The sequence below is a fragment of the Eleginops maclovinus genome, chromosome 4 (genome assembly GCF_036324505.1).
Source record: "Eleginops maclovinus isolate JMC-PN-2008 ecotype Puerto Natales chromosome 4, JC_Emac_rtc_rv5, whole genome shotgun sequence".
Taxonomy (NCBI): domain Eukaryota; kingdom Metazoa; phylum Chordata; class Actinopteri; order Perciformes; family Eleginopidae; genus Eleginops; species Eleginops maclovinus.
This window is the reverse complement of record NC_086352.1, coordinates 27,815,580-27,831,046: the sequence shown is the minus strand read 5'-3', so window position 1 is coordinate 27,831,046 and position 15,467 is coordinate 27,815,580. Positions and strand designations below refer to the sequence as shown.

General features: G+C 40.6%; 2 protein-coding genes across 6 annotated transcripts; both read left to right on the top strand.

The window, feature by feature from the left end:
• The first annotated feature begins 529 nt into the window (after positions 1 to 529).
• Positions 530 to 4,611, top strand: LOC134863680 (zinc finger protein 319). Of its 3 annotated transcripts, none has more exons than XM_063882319.1 (2): positions 530 to 837; positions 1,860 to 4,611. In XM_063882319.1, exon 2 carries the CDS (start codon positions 2,005 to 2,007, stop codon positions 3,766 to 3,768), a length of 1,764 nt encoding a protein of 587 aa, XP_063738389.1. In that variant the 5' UTR covers positions 530 to 837; positions 1,860 to 2,004; the 3' UTR covers positions 3,769 to 4,611. The 3 variants fall into 3 exon arrangements, with proteins under 3 accessions (XP_063738389.1, XP_063738387.1, XP_063738390.1); XM_063882317.1 differs by having other exon boundaries at positions 530 to 842; XM_063882320.1 differs by lacking the exon at positions 530 to 837 and adding an exon at positions 853 to 1,306.
• A 1,637-nt stretch (positions 4,612 to 6,248) lies between these two features.
• Positions 6,249 to 15,399, top strand: csnk2a2a (casein kinase 2, alpha prime polypeptide a). Of its 3 annotated transcripts, XR_010165559.1 has the most exons (15): positions 6,249 to 6,515; positions 8,205 to 8,243; positions 8,485 to 8,864; positions 9,782 to 9,893; positions 10,720 to 10,821; positions 10,982 to 11,032; positions 11,190 to 11,249; positions 11,831 to 11,914; positions 12,296 to 12,406; positions 12,524 to 12,625; positions 12,768 to 12,868; positions 14,014 to 14,162; positions 14,628 to 14,715; positions 14,929 to 15,058; positions 15,155 to 15,399. XR_010165559.1 is itself a non-coding variant. In XM_063880924.1 (14 exons), exons 2-13 carry the CDS (start codon positions 8,205 to 8,207, stop codon positions 14,699 to 14,701), a joined length of 1,365 nt encoding a protein of 454 aa, XP_063736994.1. In that variant the 5' UTR covers positions 6,249 to 6,515; the 3' UTR covers positions 14,702 to 14,715; positions 14,929 to 15,399. The 3 variants fall into 3 exon arrangements, 2 of the variants coding, with proteins under 2 accessions (XP_063736994.1, XP_063736996.1); XM_063880924.1 differs by having other exon boundaries at positions 14,929 to 15,399; XM_063880926.1 differs by lacking the exon at positions 8,205 to 8,243 and having other exon boundaries at positions 6,250 to 6,515; positions 14,929 to 15,399.
• Positions 15,400 to 15,467: the final 68 nt, after the last annotated feature.

The following is a 15,467-nucleotide window of genomic DNA, read 5'->3' as shown; positions in this document are numbered from 1 at the left end:
TTACTTACTAGTACACACTAGAAAATGTTCACAGTAGGATCACATCAACTTTGGCTGTGGGTTTGATTCATCCCACTTATACAGTGTTAAAAGAATAATGCTGGTATATTTTGGTGAGTGAAATATCAGATATTTAAATGCCACTTTACACTCTATCATAATTAAAATTATTATCACTAATGCGTTTATGAGTAAGCTGAATTGTGATGCTGTAACTGGTGAAAGTATTTTTTAATAGGCCTACTGTTGGGGTAAAACAAATTCTAATTGTTTCTCATTACATGTGAAGACCAGCACAGCAAAACAACAGATTTAAGAAGAATAGCTCGTGATGTGTCTTTTGGGCTGAAATGATGCATTCAAGATACATAAGGCGTTACTTACTATTCTAAACTAGTTGTTTAAGTGATTTTTTATGGTAATAGTATGAAAATCGGTGAAGATGACAGTTGCGAGTTTACAGTGTTTACGTTGCTTGAAGAAGAGAAACACTCCCCCCTACAGTCAGATTGTAGAATTAAATTAGCTAAATTCTTTTTCGGATCGTATTGTGTTTGTTTGGATGCCCTTGAAACTAACTAAAAAAGCAGTAAATCTCCACCTCGGGCTGTTTTGGAGACTCCGGAGTGTACCTCCAGCATGGAGCGGCTGTAGCAGCAGCAGCTCCGCGGCGACAGCTCACTGCGTGGCGGTTTCCGGTGTCCGTCCGTCTGCAGGAGGATGGCGTCCGGCTTCAACCGCATCCCCTCCACCGCCGGTCCTCCGAGTCCTAAATATACCGAAGGTTGTCGACCTCAGGCTAAAGACGGCAGTGAAAAGCATCGATCAGCGGGTCCAGTAAGGTGTTGTGTTTTTTTTAGATTACAAATGTTATTATTTGCTGATATGCGAGGCTCCGCTAGAGGAGGTGAATTTCCCCCCGCAGCTCCGTGGAGGCCTAGTCTGATTTGGGGTCCGTTTACAGCGGAGCCTCGTATCGACCGGTTATTGTGGCCTTTCAGAAAGCGGCAAGGGAAGCGATGGTAGATCACAAGCTGCTTCGCGTCTGTTGCTTTTTCCTTCGCGTGTCTTGTTATTGTGTGATGATGATATGGGGACAAAACTACAGATTCATATTTGTCAATGTGGGAAATAGCGGATAATAATCTCGGAGGAAGCCAGGTTAGCTGGAGCTAGCGGTTAGCTGTTAGCGTCGCTGCCGAAGCTGACAGGCTAACGTCGGGGAGCTACGTCCTGGAAAAGACACAAAACCATAAAATAAACCTGCAGGGAAAAAAGCATTTATCCCAAGAAAATACATTTAGACGTGAGTAGGACATTGCATTGCGTAGAAAATGTTTTAAATAAACATTGAACTGAAAGAGGTGACTGTTAAATGCCTGAATCGTATTTCAGGAAATAGACCGAGCCCAGTTCTGGTTAAACGTTATTCTCTATTATTTCCGTTTAAGGAAAGTGCGTCAGCTCTGTACATGACAGCATACTGTCTGCATTATTGATACAAATATGTACGTATTGTTTAACGATATATTTCCTGAATAACTGGAGGATAAGTTGCAGGCCCCTCAAGCTAGCTTAGGTGGTTTGTTTCAATGTTATTCTACAAGACTTGATCAGCCACACACAATGTTGTGAAACTGGCTAGAGGACCTCCTCTTGGTGAAATGTGAACACACGTTATAAATAAGTGTTGTTTTGGTCATACATTGCTATTTATAATGTGTCATTTTAATGTAAACTGGCAGCGTATCAGCCCTGCACTTTCATACTAAGACACAGAACATTTTGTATACTCATTGCAAGAATATGTAATGGTATTTCAATTTAGTAATTTGTTTGTATGTTTTTTTCCCCCTTAGGTTTTAACACCTTAAAGGACTTGTGCAAGGGCAGGTATAGAACCCAGCCTCTCTGTGTGCTGGTTACCATTTATTAAAACACATCCACCCTCTTCAGTTCAGCACTGAACCCCCCTTCATTTCCTGAGAGCTGTAAATTTGAAGGATGACGGAGGCGTGGCAGCAGCAGCAGCAACATGCAGTGGCTCCACCTTCGGTTGTGCACACACTCCCCCAGGGAACTGACAACTCTCTGGGCTGTACAGTGTATGGAGTGGTCCTGCAGCAAGATGCCTCCATGCAACAGCCCCAGCACGGCCAGCAGCTGACTGTTCAAGCCCAGCAGCCCTCCTTGCAGGTAGGGGGCGAGAGAGGGCACAAGTGTGGAGCCTGTGGCCATGACATCTCTCACCTGGCCAACCCTCATGAGCACCAGTGCATGGTTAACCAAGACCGATCCTTCCAGTGTACCCAGTGTATGAAGATCTTTAGCCAGGCCACAGACTTGCTGGAGCATCAGTGTGTGCAGGTGGAGCAGAAACCTTTTGTGTGCGGTGTGTGCAAGATGGGTTTCTCTCTGCTCACCTCGCTGGCCCAACATCACAACTCGCACGGCAATGGAAACAACCCAATGAAGTGCTCCATCTGTGAGAAAACATACCGGCCAGGTTCCGGAAATGTCACACCAACCTCGTCAGCTGCCAACCCCCAGCAGCCCTCCACTGGCGAGACGTCCAGTGACGGTGCAGCAATCAGTGCCTCGTCTCCTCCTTCCTTTGAGGCCTCTGCACCAGACCGACCATACAAATGCTCAGTTTGCCATAAGTCCTTCAGGCATTTGTCGGAGCTAACCCGCCACGAGAGAGTGCACACCGGTGAAAAGCCATACAAATGTGATACTTGTGATAAAAGCTTCAGCCAGTCTTCACATCTGGCGCATCACCAGCGGACACACAGCTCCGAGCGACCGTACAAATGTGCCGTGTGCGAGAAGAGCTTTAAGCACCGCTCTCATCTTGTGCGGCACATGTACGCTCATTCAGGCGAGCACCTTTTCAAGTGCAATTTGTGTGAAATGCACTTTAAGGAGTCATCGGAGCTCCTGCACCATCAGTGCCAGCCAGAAGGGGAGAGACCTTTCCGCTGTGGTTCTTGTGGAAAGAGCTTCAAACGCCCATCTGATCTGCGGCAGCATGAACGCACGCACTCAGAGGAGCGACCTTTCCAGTGTGAGGAGTGCCAGATGAGCTTCAAACAGCAGTACGCTCTAGTACGCCACCGACGCACACACAAAAATCCAGCTGATCGCCCCTTCAAGTGTAACCTCTGTGACAAAGGGTTCCTCCAGCCGTCCCACCTGCTTTACCACCAGCAGGTTCACGGCATGGAAAGTCTGTTCAAGTGTGCGTCCTGCCAGAAGTCTTTCAGCCAATCAGGAGAACTGCTAAGGCACAAATGTGGCGGTGAGGTGGAAAAGCCCTACAAGTGCGAGGTGTGTGGCAAAGGCTACAAAAAGAATTCAACGCTGCAGCGCCACCAGAACTCTCACTGCACAGAGAAGCCGCTGAAATGCTCCCTGTGTGACAAACGCTTTGTGTCTTCCTCCGAGTTTGTTCAGCACCGCTGCGACCCGACCCGCGAGAAGCCACTGAAATGTCCCGACTGTGAAAAGCGCTTCAGGTACTCATCCGAGCTGCAGCGCCACCGCCGAGTTCACACGGGGGAGAAGCCTTTCAAATGTGCCAGCTGTGACAAGAGCTTCAAGCAACGCGAGCACCTGGCCAAGCACCAGAGCGTGCACTCGCGGGAGACACAGTTTAAGTGTGTGTGGTGCGGGGAGCGTTTTGTTGACCTCACAGCTCTGCAGGAGCACACAGTCCAGCACACTGCTGAGGGGGAGAGTTTCCCTGAAGCACAATGCATCCCATGAACTGAACTGCTCTTCACTCCTGGGGAGCAAACATGACATTCACCCTCGAAGCAACTTATGCCAGCCTCCGCTCCCCCATTTGTAGTTTATAACAAACAACCATTAATATTGTTTAATGTTTTTGTTGGGTCATGACTGAATTCATCCTCATTCTTTGTTGTTTTATTACTGTCAATAACCGTCTTATTTTGGAACACATGAAAAAACCAGAATGAAAAAGGTGTAACAATATGGGAAGATCTGGGTTTTGTTTGGTGCGGGACATTATGTGGTTGCTTGTGATCGTCTGTTTTGTAACTGTTGATTCTGTTGTCGGGAATGATGGAAAGAACTTGAAACTTGTGTGTGTGTGTGTGTGTGTGTGTGTGTGTGTGTGTGTGTGTGTGTGTGTGTGTGTGTGTGTGTGTGTGTGTGTGTGTGTGTGTGTGTGTGTGTGTGTGTGTGTGTGTGTGTGTGTGTGTGTGTGTGTGTGTGTGTGTGTGTGTGTGTGTGTGTGTGTGTGTGTGTGTGTGTGTGTGCGTGCGTGCCCTGTGCCTTTTTGTACCGATTCATTCTGTGTTTTTTTTTTTGCGTAACGTCACGTACAGTTTAGCCGTTAATTCCCTCCCATCCGTATACAGCGGCTGGCTTGTGCAGCAGTATCTTTTCACATATTAGAACTTAGGTAGTATCATCTGTTTGTGCATGAATATTTATCACACTTTAATATCACTGTTGTATTATAGGTTTGGTTTATTTAGGAAGACATCCTAAGAAGAAAAAAAAAGTGGATTTGTGAAAATGTATAGCCCGTGTCCTATGTGTTGTTGCATCTTTGTATTAAAACAAACGACATCTAGGTAACTAACCCGTACCTTTAATGTCATACAAACACTTGACATGTGCAATAGAATATGCACAATGTAATATTTATGACTACTGATTCATGGCATAGTCTACTCTGTTATATTATAGATTGTGTGTATAAGCTTATGTAAACATTGAAAACTGTATAGTGCTTATGTTACCTGCTTTTGTATTCACTATGAATGAGCTTGCAGTATCTTGCAAGACATTTTAGTTTCAATTCCAAATGGATTATCGGACAATTTAACCCGACAAGACTTTAAAGCATTATATAACTCACTTGCCACAAACTAGCTGCATTAGTTACCATGCAATAGATATAATAAAATTAATATTATTTTTGACGTTTTTTAAGCATTGGCCTTGGAACATCCTCACAGGATCCTAGCCTCAGACGTTCAGCAGATTAATACGAGTAGCCTCAAAGTTGCAATTCATGTGTTGGTCTATGTCGGGCCTTAGGTAAAACATTTGTGTACTTTGATTTACTGTGTGGATTTCTATATTCACAAGCTTTGCAGTATATTTAATAGAAGATTTTTGAGGTTTACAAATCATGGGGAAAAGGAAATACAGCGGGAGGGGTGGGATGGGACTGTGTGGTTGTGCCATGGTTGAAGTCCTGGTGGGTCTGCTTCAAAACCTCCTGTTTGGAGGTGAATGAGTTTAATGAAGCGTTGGATTTACACATATGGATATCAATATAGACTCCTGTTCATACTGTATACAGACAATTAAAAATAAACCACCCTTATTAAAAACGTGTGTACATTTTTTTCCATTACAGCAAATTCTACAAAATGTATTTGCCTACTTTCATCATACATTATAAATCATTTTCACTATATATGCAATATTATTTTCTCATAAAATCCTTATTTGCTGACAAAATGTCTGAATGTAGTAAAATAATTTCCTTCAATTTTCCTTCAAATTTATCCAACACTCAAAAATATACAGATAACAATCATAAATCAGGAAAAACTCATTTATAAGTTGTGGAACTTAAAAAAAAACAAAACATTGACTTTACTCAACCATTTAGATTGCCACTGCCTTAGTGAATAAATAAATGTAGGCTCATTGCAGATATCAGAATAAAATATAATGAATAGGTATTGGTGGGTACAGACAGTAGCTCAGATCCTGATCACTTGGAAGTATTTGCAGTATTTGAGTTGATGACAGACAGATAAGAGTCATCACTACGACAAAGAGTCTTTGATTTCATAATCAGCGAAAACAGTTTATGGACACCTTTTATTTCTAAGAAAAAAACGTTTATATATATATTAATTGAATTCCTTTAAATTAATTTAAAAGATCAGATAATTACTTAGCATTTGCGTACAGTTTTACCAATCATATTATGAATAGCAACATCTAATGTAGGATGTAACATATATGTTTTTTAGTGTGTGTCCAGCTCTTAAAGTATTTTTAACGTTTTGTTTGCTCTATATATTTTTTCAAAAGGGAATGGAGTATCTACATCTTTATATATACAGTCTATGATACAAATACATTCATCCAAAAATAGTTTTAGCTTTTTTTGTTCACATATTATTTCCTATGTTTGTATCATTTGTTTTACTTTGAGGACTGTTTTTGTTGTATTTTCGGGTCATTGAGCTTTTCATTTACATCCGGGTGATGTTTACCGCAAGAGGGAAGAGCATCCTGGTTCTGCTAAGGAACCGCTGCTAAATGTACCTCCACCACCCATTCGAGGAAATTAATATATCACCAAAACTGCTGATATACACACACATTATCACTGTCGTCAAACCTGGAGCTGCTGCACATGCTGCACAGAGAGCAACACACGGCTAACGAGGTGCTAACGAGCTAACGTTCATGTCGGGCGGACTTCCTGTGAGCTCGGATATTTCTACGACGAGGTTAGCCGGCTAACTTTAGCCCCCGTTATTGATCTCACTTTTTTTTTTAAATCAAATTCGACACTAATAAGTAGTTTGTAGCCTATACATGTTTATTGTTCCTTTGAAAACTGTTAAAATGTGTATGAGATTGTATTTCTGCATTCAACGTTTTCATTTTTTGATTTTATGTTTTGCTAAGTAAGCTAGCTTAGGTCACCGTAACTAGCTATTTAGCGTAGGATAAAATATTGCAAACGATGTAAGTCCTCACAGATATGTGTACATTTTAGGATAACTCAGCGGTAACCAACATTATTTTTGTTAAGTAATCTAATTTATTTGCGAATTTCACCTGTTTTGCCCGTGAAAAAGGCCCCGCAGAGCCCGTGTCGTGACGGGCTCCACACAGTTTAATGTAACAGTAACTAACGTTAGTTACATTAAACTGTTTGCTGGGTTAAGGGCTAACTAGCCAAGACATGGGCTTACCATAACACCTTATACCAAAGGGTCTCCAAGCTGATCTAGTTGGTTTCACAAGTTCAAATACCATGTTCTCAATAAAGCTAGGCCTGGTCTAAAGTGATCCAAACGAGAAATGTATGTGAAATCACACTGTCTGATTTTCATAGAGGTATTCAAAGCGTTGACAAACACAAAACTAGGTTTTAAACTTTAGTACATTTATGTAGTCTGTTGCAGTAATAATTTGTCCAAACTTGAGTTGTTGTTATGAGGATAAAGAAAATGCATTGACGTTATATGAAAAGGAGATTTAGACACTTTCATTAACTACAATTGTTAACCATATCAAGGTTTGATGAGAGCAAACTAAACCCTTTTCTCTTTTAAAAAATAGGATAAATTACAAATCTAACGTTTTAATATATCCAGGTTTAGCAATTCCGAATACGAATGATCTGGAAAGCAAACAAATGTTTCACCTACGATTTTTAAAAATTGTAACTGTTAACATTGTATGACCAATTCAAAATAAATCTGCTGAGACCGAGGTCAATTCAAAGCGATTTGAGTTGGGGATTGCCCTTTTTCTTTATTCTTAAATAAAACATTAGAAATCTTTTTTTAATTTAGATCTAAAGTTAAGATGGTATTGATTGTGAAAAAGCAGTCACATTGCCATCTGTTTTTGTTATTTAATAAGACGACTATGATAAAATAGTATGTGGGCATGGGGAAGATGTGTTCTCGGAGGGTCAAAAACTGGTGTTTGTTCTGTGTACAATTTCTCCTTGTTAAGGTTTGACAAGTTTAAGTGCAGTAGTTTTTCAGGTTGACCTTGTCTGATTTTGGCCTGATGGAGAAAAAGCAGCAAGATCCACAGTTCCACAAATATTGATCTGGGTTTGCAGCAGTCTGTAGAGCCTCCTTGTAATCTAGACCAGGTTTAACAAGTCTAAGGAGTTACAATAGTTTGTGTCTACACTCACTGTACTGTGGTCTTCGTTGAGAAAATGTAGTGAAATCTTCTTTTTAACAATTTGAAAAAATCTCAAACTTTCCATTTTATATTATTAATGTTATTTTCTAATGCTAATTTTTGCAGCTCAGAATATTGGGAGAATTACCCAAGTAGAGCCGAAATGATGAGTAAAATGATTTGTCTATAATCAATAATCAAATTGAATCAGCAATTATATTGAAGTGCTTATTTGTTTAATTTTAAATCTTTGGTTTTTGTGACAGATGATCAGGATCAGAAATCCTTTATTCATCACACAGCAGGTAATTTACATTGCAACAGCAGAGGGAAGAAAATAAAAGAGTATACTAACATATTCAATAAAGAGGCAAGTCAAATAAGTAGATATCCAAGGTAGAAAATGTAAAAAATAACAATTAATAAATAGAAAAAAGTTGCAGCCCTACATGCAATAACTATTATTTGCTTTTATTTTCAAATCAGAAGGCAACTATAACCTATTGTTATTCATGCATCAGCCTCTTCTCCCTGATTTTCCTGCAGCTGGCGGCTCTTCATCCCATCCTGCCTAACATCTTGCTCAGGGGCTTCACACACTCGGTCATCGTAGCTCTGTCGGTCTGCACCACCGCTGCGTCACACCGTCCTGACGCCTTTCCTCAAAGGGCGCAAGCAGCCAAAGCCGATGGTAAGCAAAGCCCAGAGATCTTCTTAGAGCCACACATTCTGGAGAGTCGCTGCGCTGCCTTCCAGTATCGAGCCGCGAAGCATTCAGACGGAGGTGAAGGTCCTCGACACGGAGCCGCGAAGCTAGCTATGCCCGGATCCACGCCGGCCAGCAGCAAGGCTCGGGTGTACACCGATGTCAACACACAGAAGAACAGAGAGTATTGGGACTATGATGCGCATGTGCCAAACTGGAGGTACAGTTACAGTGTTTTACTGTTCATTGGCTCTTTTCCACTGCTGCATTTCAAAACATAGTTTAAAACACCGGGTGGCTTCTTGTGTAAAAAAAGCTAGTCCATCGAAACCCTGTCTAATGTGTTGTGTGCAGAATACAGTATATCTTCTGTATAAATATCCTGTTTCAGCACATCCTTTTACTGGGAATACATTTCTGACTTACACTGTGTTTCATACATTTTGAAAAGTTAGCGAGCTGTCCAAGACAAACTGTTGTCCTTAAAGTGGACATTGTTTTACTTCATTCCCTTATACAAACGACAATGAGATATTTACACAAAAATCAGTATATAAGGTACAAATACATGATGTTTGAATATACTTTATTACTGTAATTAGTAATAAATCAGTCTTTCATACGAGGCAAAGTGATTATTGGGATTTTACTTAACTGCATGAGTTTCTGCTCTGTCAGTTTTTATTTGAGAACTCAACATCAGATTTTGAACAACACTTGTAGGGTCACTCAGGTAAAATATGTAAAGTTACAGTTAAGCTGTAATTTTATTGAATATATTTAATAATTTATATGTAAACTTTCGATTTTCTTAGTAAGAAAATATTGTAAAAATGCCTGGTTTCATTTCCCAAAGACCCAGGTGACATCTACACATGTCTTTATGTCCAACCAAGAGTCCAAACCTAAGGATTTTCAGTAACAAACATTTCAAACAGACGACAGCATTACAGGGAAATCAGAGAGTATTTAGAGAGTACTTATTGTTTTTGGCTTCATGTCTTATCTAGTAATGACATTTTAAATAGTAACTAATCTATTGTTTTTGTATTACGCTTCTGAAAAAGGAGATAGTTGTTTGTGCTCATGAAGATTTCTTTTTGTTTAAATTCTGCTTTAATTTCATCTCTTGCTCAGCAATCAAGACAACTATCAGTTGGTGCGTAAACTGGGTCGAGGGAAGTACAGTGAAGTGTTCGAGGCCATAAATGTGACCAACAATGAAAAAGTTGTGGTGAAAATCCTCAAGGTGAGTCTTATTTTTCCTTTATGGTGTGACATTTTCCTACCCTTTGTCCCCAACTGCTCAGTCGTGACTATTCATTTATTTTTCAACGCTTTCTGAATTGGATATACTAACCAAGTGTATATTTTTGCTTATTATTAGGATTCACACCTAAATTATCTCAGCAGGTGGTGATCCCACTCACAGCAGATGGCTTTTGTTTTCCTTCATAAAAATCCTGTCAAATGTGATTGTTTTCAGAACTTTTCTCCAGTATAAATGTCCTTGTTTTCAACACTTCAAGGACAATCAGTGGCATGTTTCAGGGCACACTGAGCATCTTGATAAGATGGCGCTGAGGAAACTTGTGTTATTCTTTAACTAGATCATATTTTCCTATGAGTTTGTGTGCAAGTGACTTGTTCCAGTATAAGGCAACGGCGCTGTAGCAGGCATCTACAAGACCAGCGTTCAACGTGTCCTCTAGACCGTTCTGCAATGTCCTTGTATCTTCCTCAAAGTGCAGTTTTTTGTCAGTGAAAGTCAGATTATTATTTTAATAAACATTTATAATGGAAAGTACAGAGAAATACAACATTTCTTTTACGTTTGCTTGATCTGGTCTGGTGGGTCATGCTGATTTACCAATTTGCACTAAATGAAAAATCTCAAAGCCTCCTGTAGCGACCCCTGCTGGTCAAATGTTGGGAAATTCCAAGTGAGAATAAAATAACACCTACGAATATGATTTATTTCACACAGTTCTGGGGGAAATTTAGAAACGTACATTTACATTTTTTTATTTAATCATCACATTGTTGTATTTTGAACCACTTGTTTTCTTCCGCAGCCCGTCAAGAAGAAGAAGATCAAACGGGAAATCAAAATTCTTGAAAACTTGCGTGGAGGAACCAACATCATCCGCCTGGTGGACACGGTCAAAGACCCGGTGGTGAGTTACAACCCCGCCACCGCTTTGATGCATGTGGGCCCACCAGCGGTGATAATCCAGCCATGCGAGTAACCGCGTGTGTGTGAGTGTGTCTGTGATAATGATCTCCACCTACCTGCTGCTGTCCTCAGTTAAGCCTTGTGTTGTCCTCTCTTTGCAGTCCAGAACACCAGCGCTTGTCTTTGAGTGCATCAATAACACAGATTTTAAGGTACTTAAGTTTGGCCCTCATCATACGTGCAGAACTACCATTGGTATCTTTATTAATAACATGCATAATAACCCTCTAGTAAGAGTGTATTGTGTATGGATACCAGTTGAGCGGCTCACAGTTTTTTATTCATGATTTCTCCAAACGTTGTCCGCAGGAGCTTTACCAGAAGCTGACTGACTATGATATCCGTTTCTACATGTATGAGCTGCTCAAGGTAAAAACACATTTTGTCTACCATCCCATTATTCTTACGTATAATGACTTATTTATGGAATACTCATGGTTGTTGACCACTTTTAAACTAAAAACTGTGAGTGTGAAAGTTAATTTGTAGGGTAATCTTCAGTGATTGACAGGAACCAGAGTAATGCCAGGAAAATTGTAAAAAGACAAGATTTGGAAGTTTGTTTAAACTGCATAAACAATCAATGCACAGAAATGAATTCAGAATCATAAAGTAAATCAATTATCAAGCAACAATGTTTGCTGTTTACAGCTGTTGTCATCTTTTTATATTAAATATCAATGACTTAGACTATATGAAAATATGTCATTCATACCTGTAATCTTGGGCATTGTGCTATGTTCTGACATAAGTAATTATTCAAGTAAAAAAAGACAGTCAAGGTAGCAGTCAATAATAAAAAACAACGTGAGCTTGTTTTCTTTTTGGTTTTATGAGTCCTGACTTTGTTTAGACATTGAGAGAGATGTGGAGCAGTAATACACACTAGGATAAACGGATGGATACAGACTGGGTGCAGTGTTGATTGTGTGTCTGTCTCTTTATTTAAGGCTCTGGACTACTGCCACAGTATGGGGATCATGCACCGGGACGTGAAGCCCCACAATGTGATGATCGACCACCAGATGAGAAAGGTACTGGTGATGGCATTTTGATAGCGCGTTTCCATTCTTTACAACCCCTCAGAACTCTTGACATGTACAAGGGAGCATTCACACACATTCATACGGAGGCCTGCCATGCAAGTAATCTCACCATTCACAAGACTAAGGATATAATGACATTTTCCCCCAAAAGTCAGATCTAACAAAAAGTCAGAATACTTTTTATTATCCCAGGGGGAATTGGGTGTTGTGACATCTGCTTCATGTGAGAATGAATTAAATAAATTATTAAAAATAGAATAATCAAACTGTTGGTAGTAAAATTTGCAGTAGTTCAAAACAGAGTGGCCCTGAAGTGTTACCCGGCATTGTAAAACGTTTTAATAAGTATTTTCCCTCCCTGTCTCTCAGCTGCGTCTTATAGATTGGGGTTTGGCAGAATTTTACCATCCCGCTCAGGAATACAATGTCAGGGTGGCCTCGCGCTATTTCAAAGGCCCTGAGCTGCTAGTGGACTATCAGGTAAATGCTTTCATAGATATTAACTCATCAAATGAGGACAAAACATACAAGGACAAGTCTATGTTGTTTTCTAAATCGTTTCTTGGTTTCTGATTTTGTATTATTTTTCCCCTCCAGATGTATGACTATAGTTTGGACATGTGGAGTCTAGGCTGCATGTTGGCCAGCATGATCTTTCTGAAGGAACCTTTTTTCCACGGCCAGGACAACTACGACCAGGTGACGACTCTATCATTTGAACACTCAAATGTCAAAACTAGTTGAAATTCAGAAGTAAAAATTGGGAACCATATTGATTTGTACCTGATAATGTATCCAACATATGTCATTAAGGGACCCAATTTGTTTGTTTTTTTCCTAGCTGGTCCGCATTGCTAAAGTTCTGGGCACCGACGAGCTCTTTGGTTACCTGCACAAATATCACATAGAACTGGACACTCGCTTCAAAGACCTGCTGGGACAGTGAGTATCCTGATCTTTCAACAGAAACACATTCAAATATATTCAAAACACATGCTGCTGGCAGCTCCGACAGAACAGCACATTCTGTTAAGAGGCAGCGCCAACAGAGCCTGGGGGGAAACGAAATTCCTCTCACGATGTTCAATATTTGACATATTCTAAAATGCTTTTGAATGGTGAAAATATTTGTTGTTAAAGGTCTCCTATTATGCTCTTTTATGGCATGTATTATAGGTCTCAAATATATATAAAAAACATGCCTCTGATGTGTTTTGCTCAAAATACCAAACAGATCATTGATTTTAGCATGTCCACTATCCCTCTGTTTCAGCCCCATTTTCGAAAGTGCTGATTCTGTGACTTTTGCTTTAAATTTGAGCTGAGCCGATCGTAGAACTCAGTTATATTTAATAGTGAAAGTAAGAGCATTTCCACACGCACAATGCGAAGGGAACTCAAGGGATTGGGATTAAACAGCTGTGTAGCCGTAAGAACACCACTTGTCAGTGAGGCTAATTGGAAAAAACGGCTTCAATTTGCTAGGGAGCGTAAAGATTGGACTCTGGAGCAATGGAAGAAGGTCATGTGGTTTGATGAGTCCAGATTTACCCTGTTCCAGAGTGATGGGCGCATCAGGGTAAGAAGAGAGGCGGCTGAAGTGATGCACCCATCATGCCTAGTGCCTACTGTACAAGCCTGTGGGGGCAGTGCTATGATCTGGGGTTGCTGCAGTTGGTCTGGTCTAGGTTCAGCAGCGTTATGTGCCCAAAGAATGAGGTCAGCTGACTCCCTGAATGTACAGAATGACCAGGTTATTCCATCAATGGATGTTTTCTTCCCTGATGGCACGGGCATGTTCCAAGAGAGTCCAGTCCTGAACCCGATTGAGAATCTTTGGGATGTGCTGGAGAAGACTTTGCGTAGTGGTCCGAATTTCCCGTCATCAGTACAAACTCTTGGCAAAAAATTAATGCAAGACAGAAATAAATATGCAAATCCATAACATCGTTTTAGCTGCTTGTTTTTGTGTCAGTACTGAAAATGTTGATATAAACATGTTTTGACATCTGCTCTGTTTAAAGACAAACATACTTTTGTATAATGAAAAAAAACATTTGTAAGTCATGTTAAATGTTTGTGTGCAGACAAACGAGGAAGCGTTGGGAGCAGTTCATCCAGTCGGAGAACCAGCACCTGGTGAGTCCGGAGGCTCTGGACCTGCTGGACAAGCTGCTGCGCTACGACCACCAGCAGAGGCTGACCGCTGCAGAGGCCATGCAGCACCCATACTTCTGTTAGTACTCACAGCAACACATACATATTGATTCAATGTTTTCTAAATACTGCAACCAGTTTATTACAGTTTTCTAATCTCTCCTCGGAGCGTACTTAAAAACGCTGTGTGTGGATTTTTGTTTTCATTTTAAAATCAGCGTGTGCTTAGCCTTCACATCTGCAATCAGATCAAATCCAGCCACAAGGATACTCCCTTTCTATCCACATTAGCAAAATAAATCTTGAAGAAAGAACATGAAACATGAATGAAAACTTGAACTGAATTCAAGTTTTCACCAAACTTGAGAAGTGCTTAATCGCCTCATAAACTGTTCTTTGTCCTTTTATGGACTTTGCTGCTTGAATGTAAAACTGGTCAGGCACCAGGACAAAGTCTGTATTTGCTTCATTAACCTAAGGTCTGGTTAAGCAAATCAGATAAAGTAAATGATAATACAAAATCAAATGTTTTCATTCCCCTCAGATCCTGTGGTTAAGGAACAGGCAAATGCCAACACAGACGGCACAAAGGCCATAAGCAGCTCCAATGCGACATGATAACCAGAGAGCAGGTAATCATGCATGTATATTTAGACTTGTATAATTGATATATATATTTTGCTGACGGTTTTAATATGTTTTTAATGTGTTTGAGGTGTTCATTTTGATTATTGTGTCAATCATAGTAAACTAAATGAGAACCAGCTCTCTGTAAAATGCATGGCTCTTCCTGTATTTCTCCTCATTGTAAATCTATCGATGATCATTGTCTTCCGTCCAATCAGGAAGAATCTTCGTTACCTCAACTTGTGACCTTTTCGTGGCAGAAACCTCTGCCTCCACATCAACAGCCATACTGGAGCAAGATGTCAATTTTGCAGCATACACAAAACACGCACGGATTAAACTTTCTCCTAACAAAGCCCGGGGAGGGGGGGGGGGGGTCTGAGCTGCTTGGTCCGAGTCACAGATAAATCAGGCCTGAAATCAGATCTGAACCCCCCCCCCTCCCCAACCCTCCTCCTACTCCTCTCCTTCTCCTGCCTCCCAACACCCCCAACCCGTTTTTAAAATGAGCAAAGTGACTGTTGTTGGATCAGTATCAAGCCAGTGTTGTGCCGTAAAGACGTTTGTCCGTCATTACGATGCTGTGGTGACCTGAGATCCAGTTTTAGCACTGAGTGGCATGGAGGCTCTTTTCTGCTACGGATAGAACAAAAGCTATATTGAAAGAGAATAAACCATTTTTATTTAAATACGCGTGTGTTGGACTTTCATTGACTCAGAGGAAGTGCAATTCCACCTTTTTTCAGTTTTTTTTCAA

Excerpts from the sequence above, each read along its gene's own strand:
- LOC134863680 (XM_063882319.1), top strand. The coding sequence starts at position 2,005 with ATGACGGAGGCGTGGCAGCAGCAGCAGCAACATGCAGTGGCTCCACCT.
- csnk2a2a (XM_063880924.1), top strand. The coding sequence starts at position 8,205 with ATGATCAGGATCAGAAATCCTTTATTCATCACACAGCAG. Across the intron at positions 11,915-12,295 it reads TCGACCACCAGATGAGAAAG|CTGCGTCTTATAGATTGGGG; the intron begins GTACTGGTGATG and ends CCTGTCTCTCAG. Across the intron at positions 12,626-12,767 it reads GCCAGGACAACTACGACCAG|CTGGTCCGCATTGCTAAAGT; the intron begins GTGACGACTCTA and ends TTTTTTTCCTAG.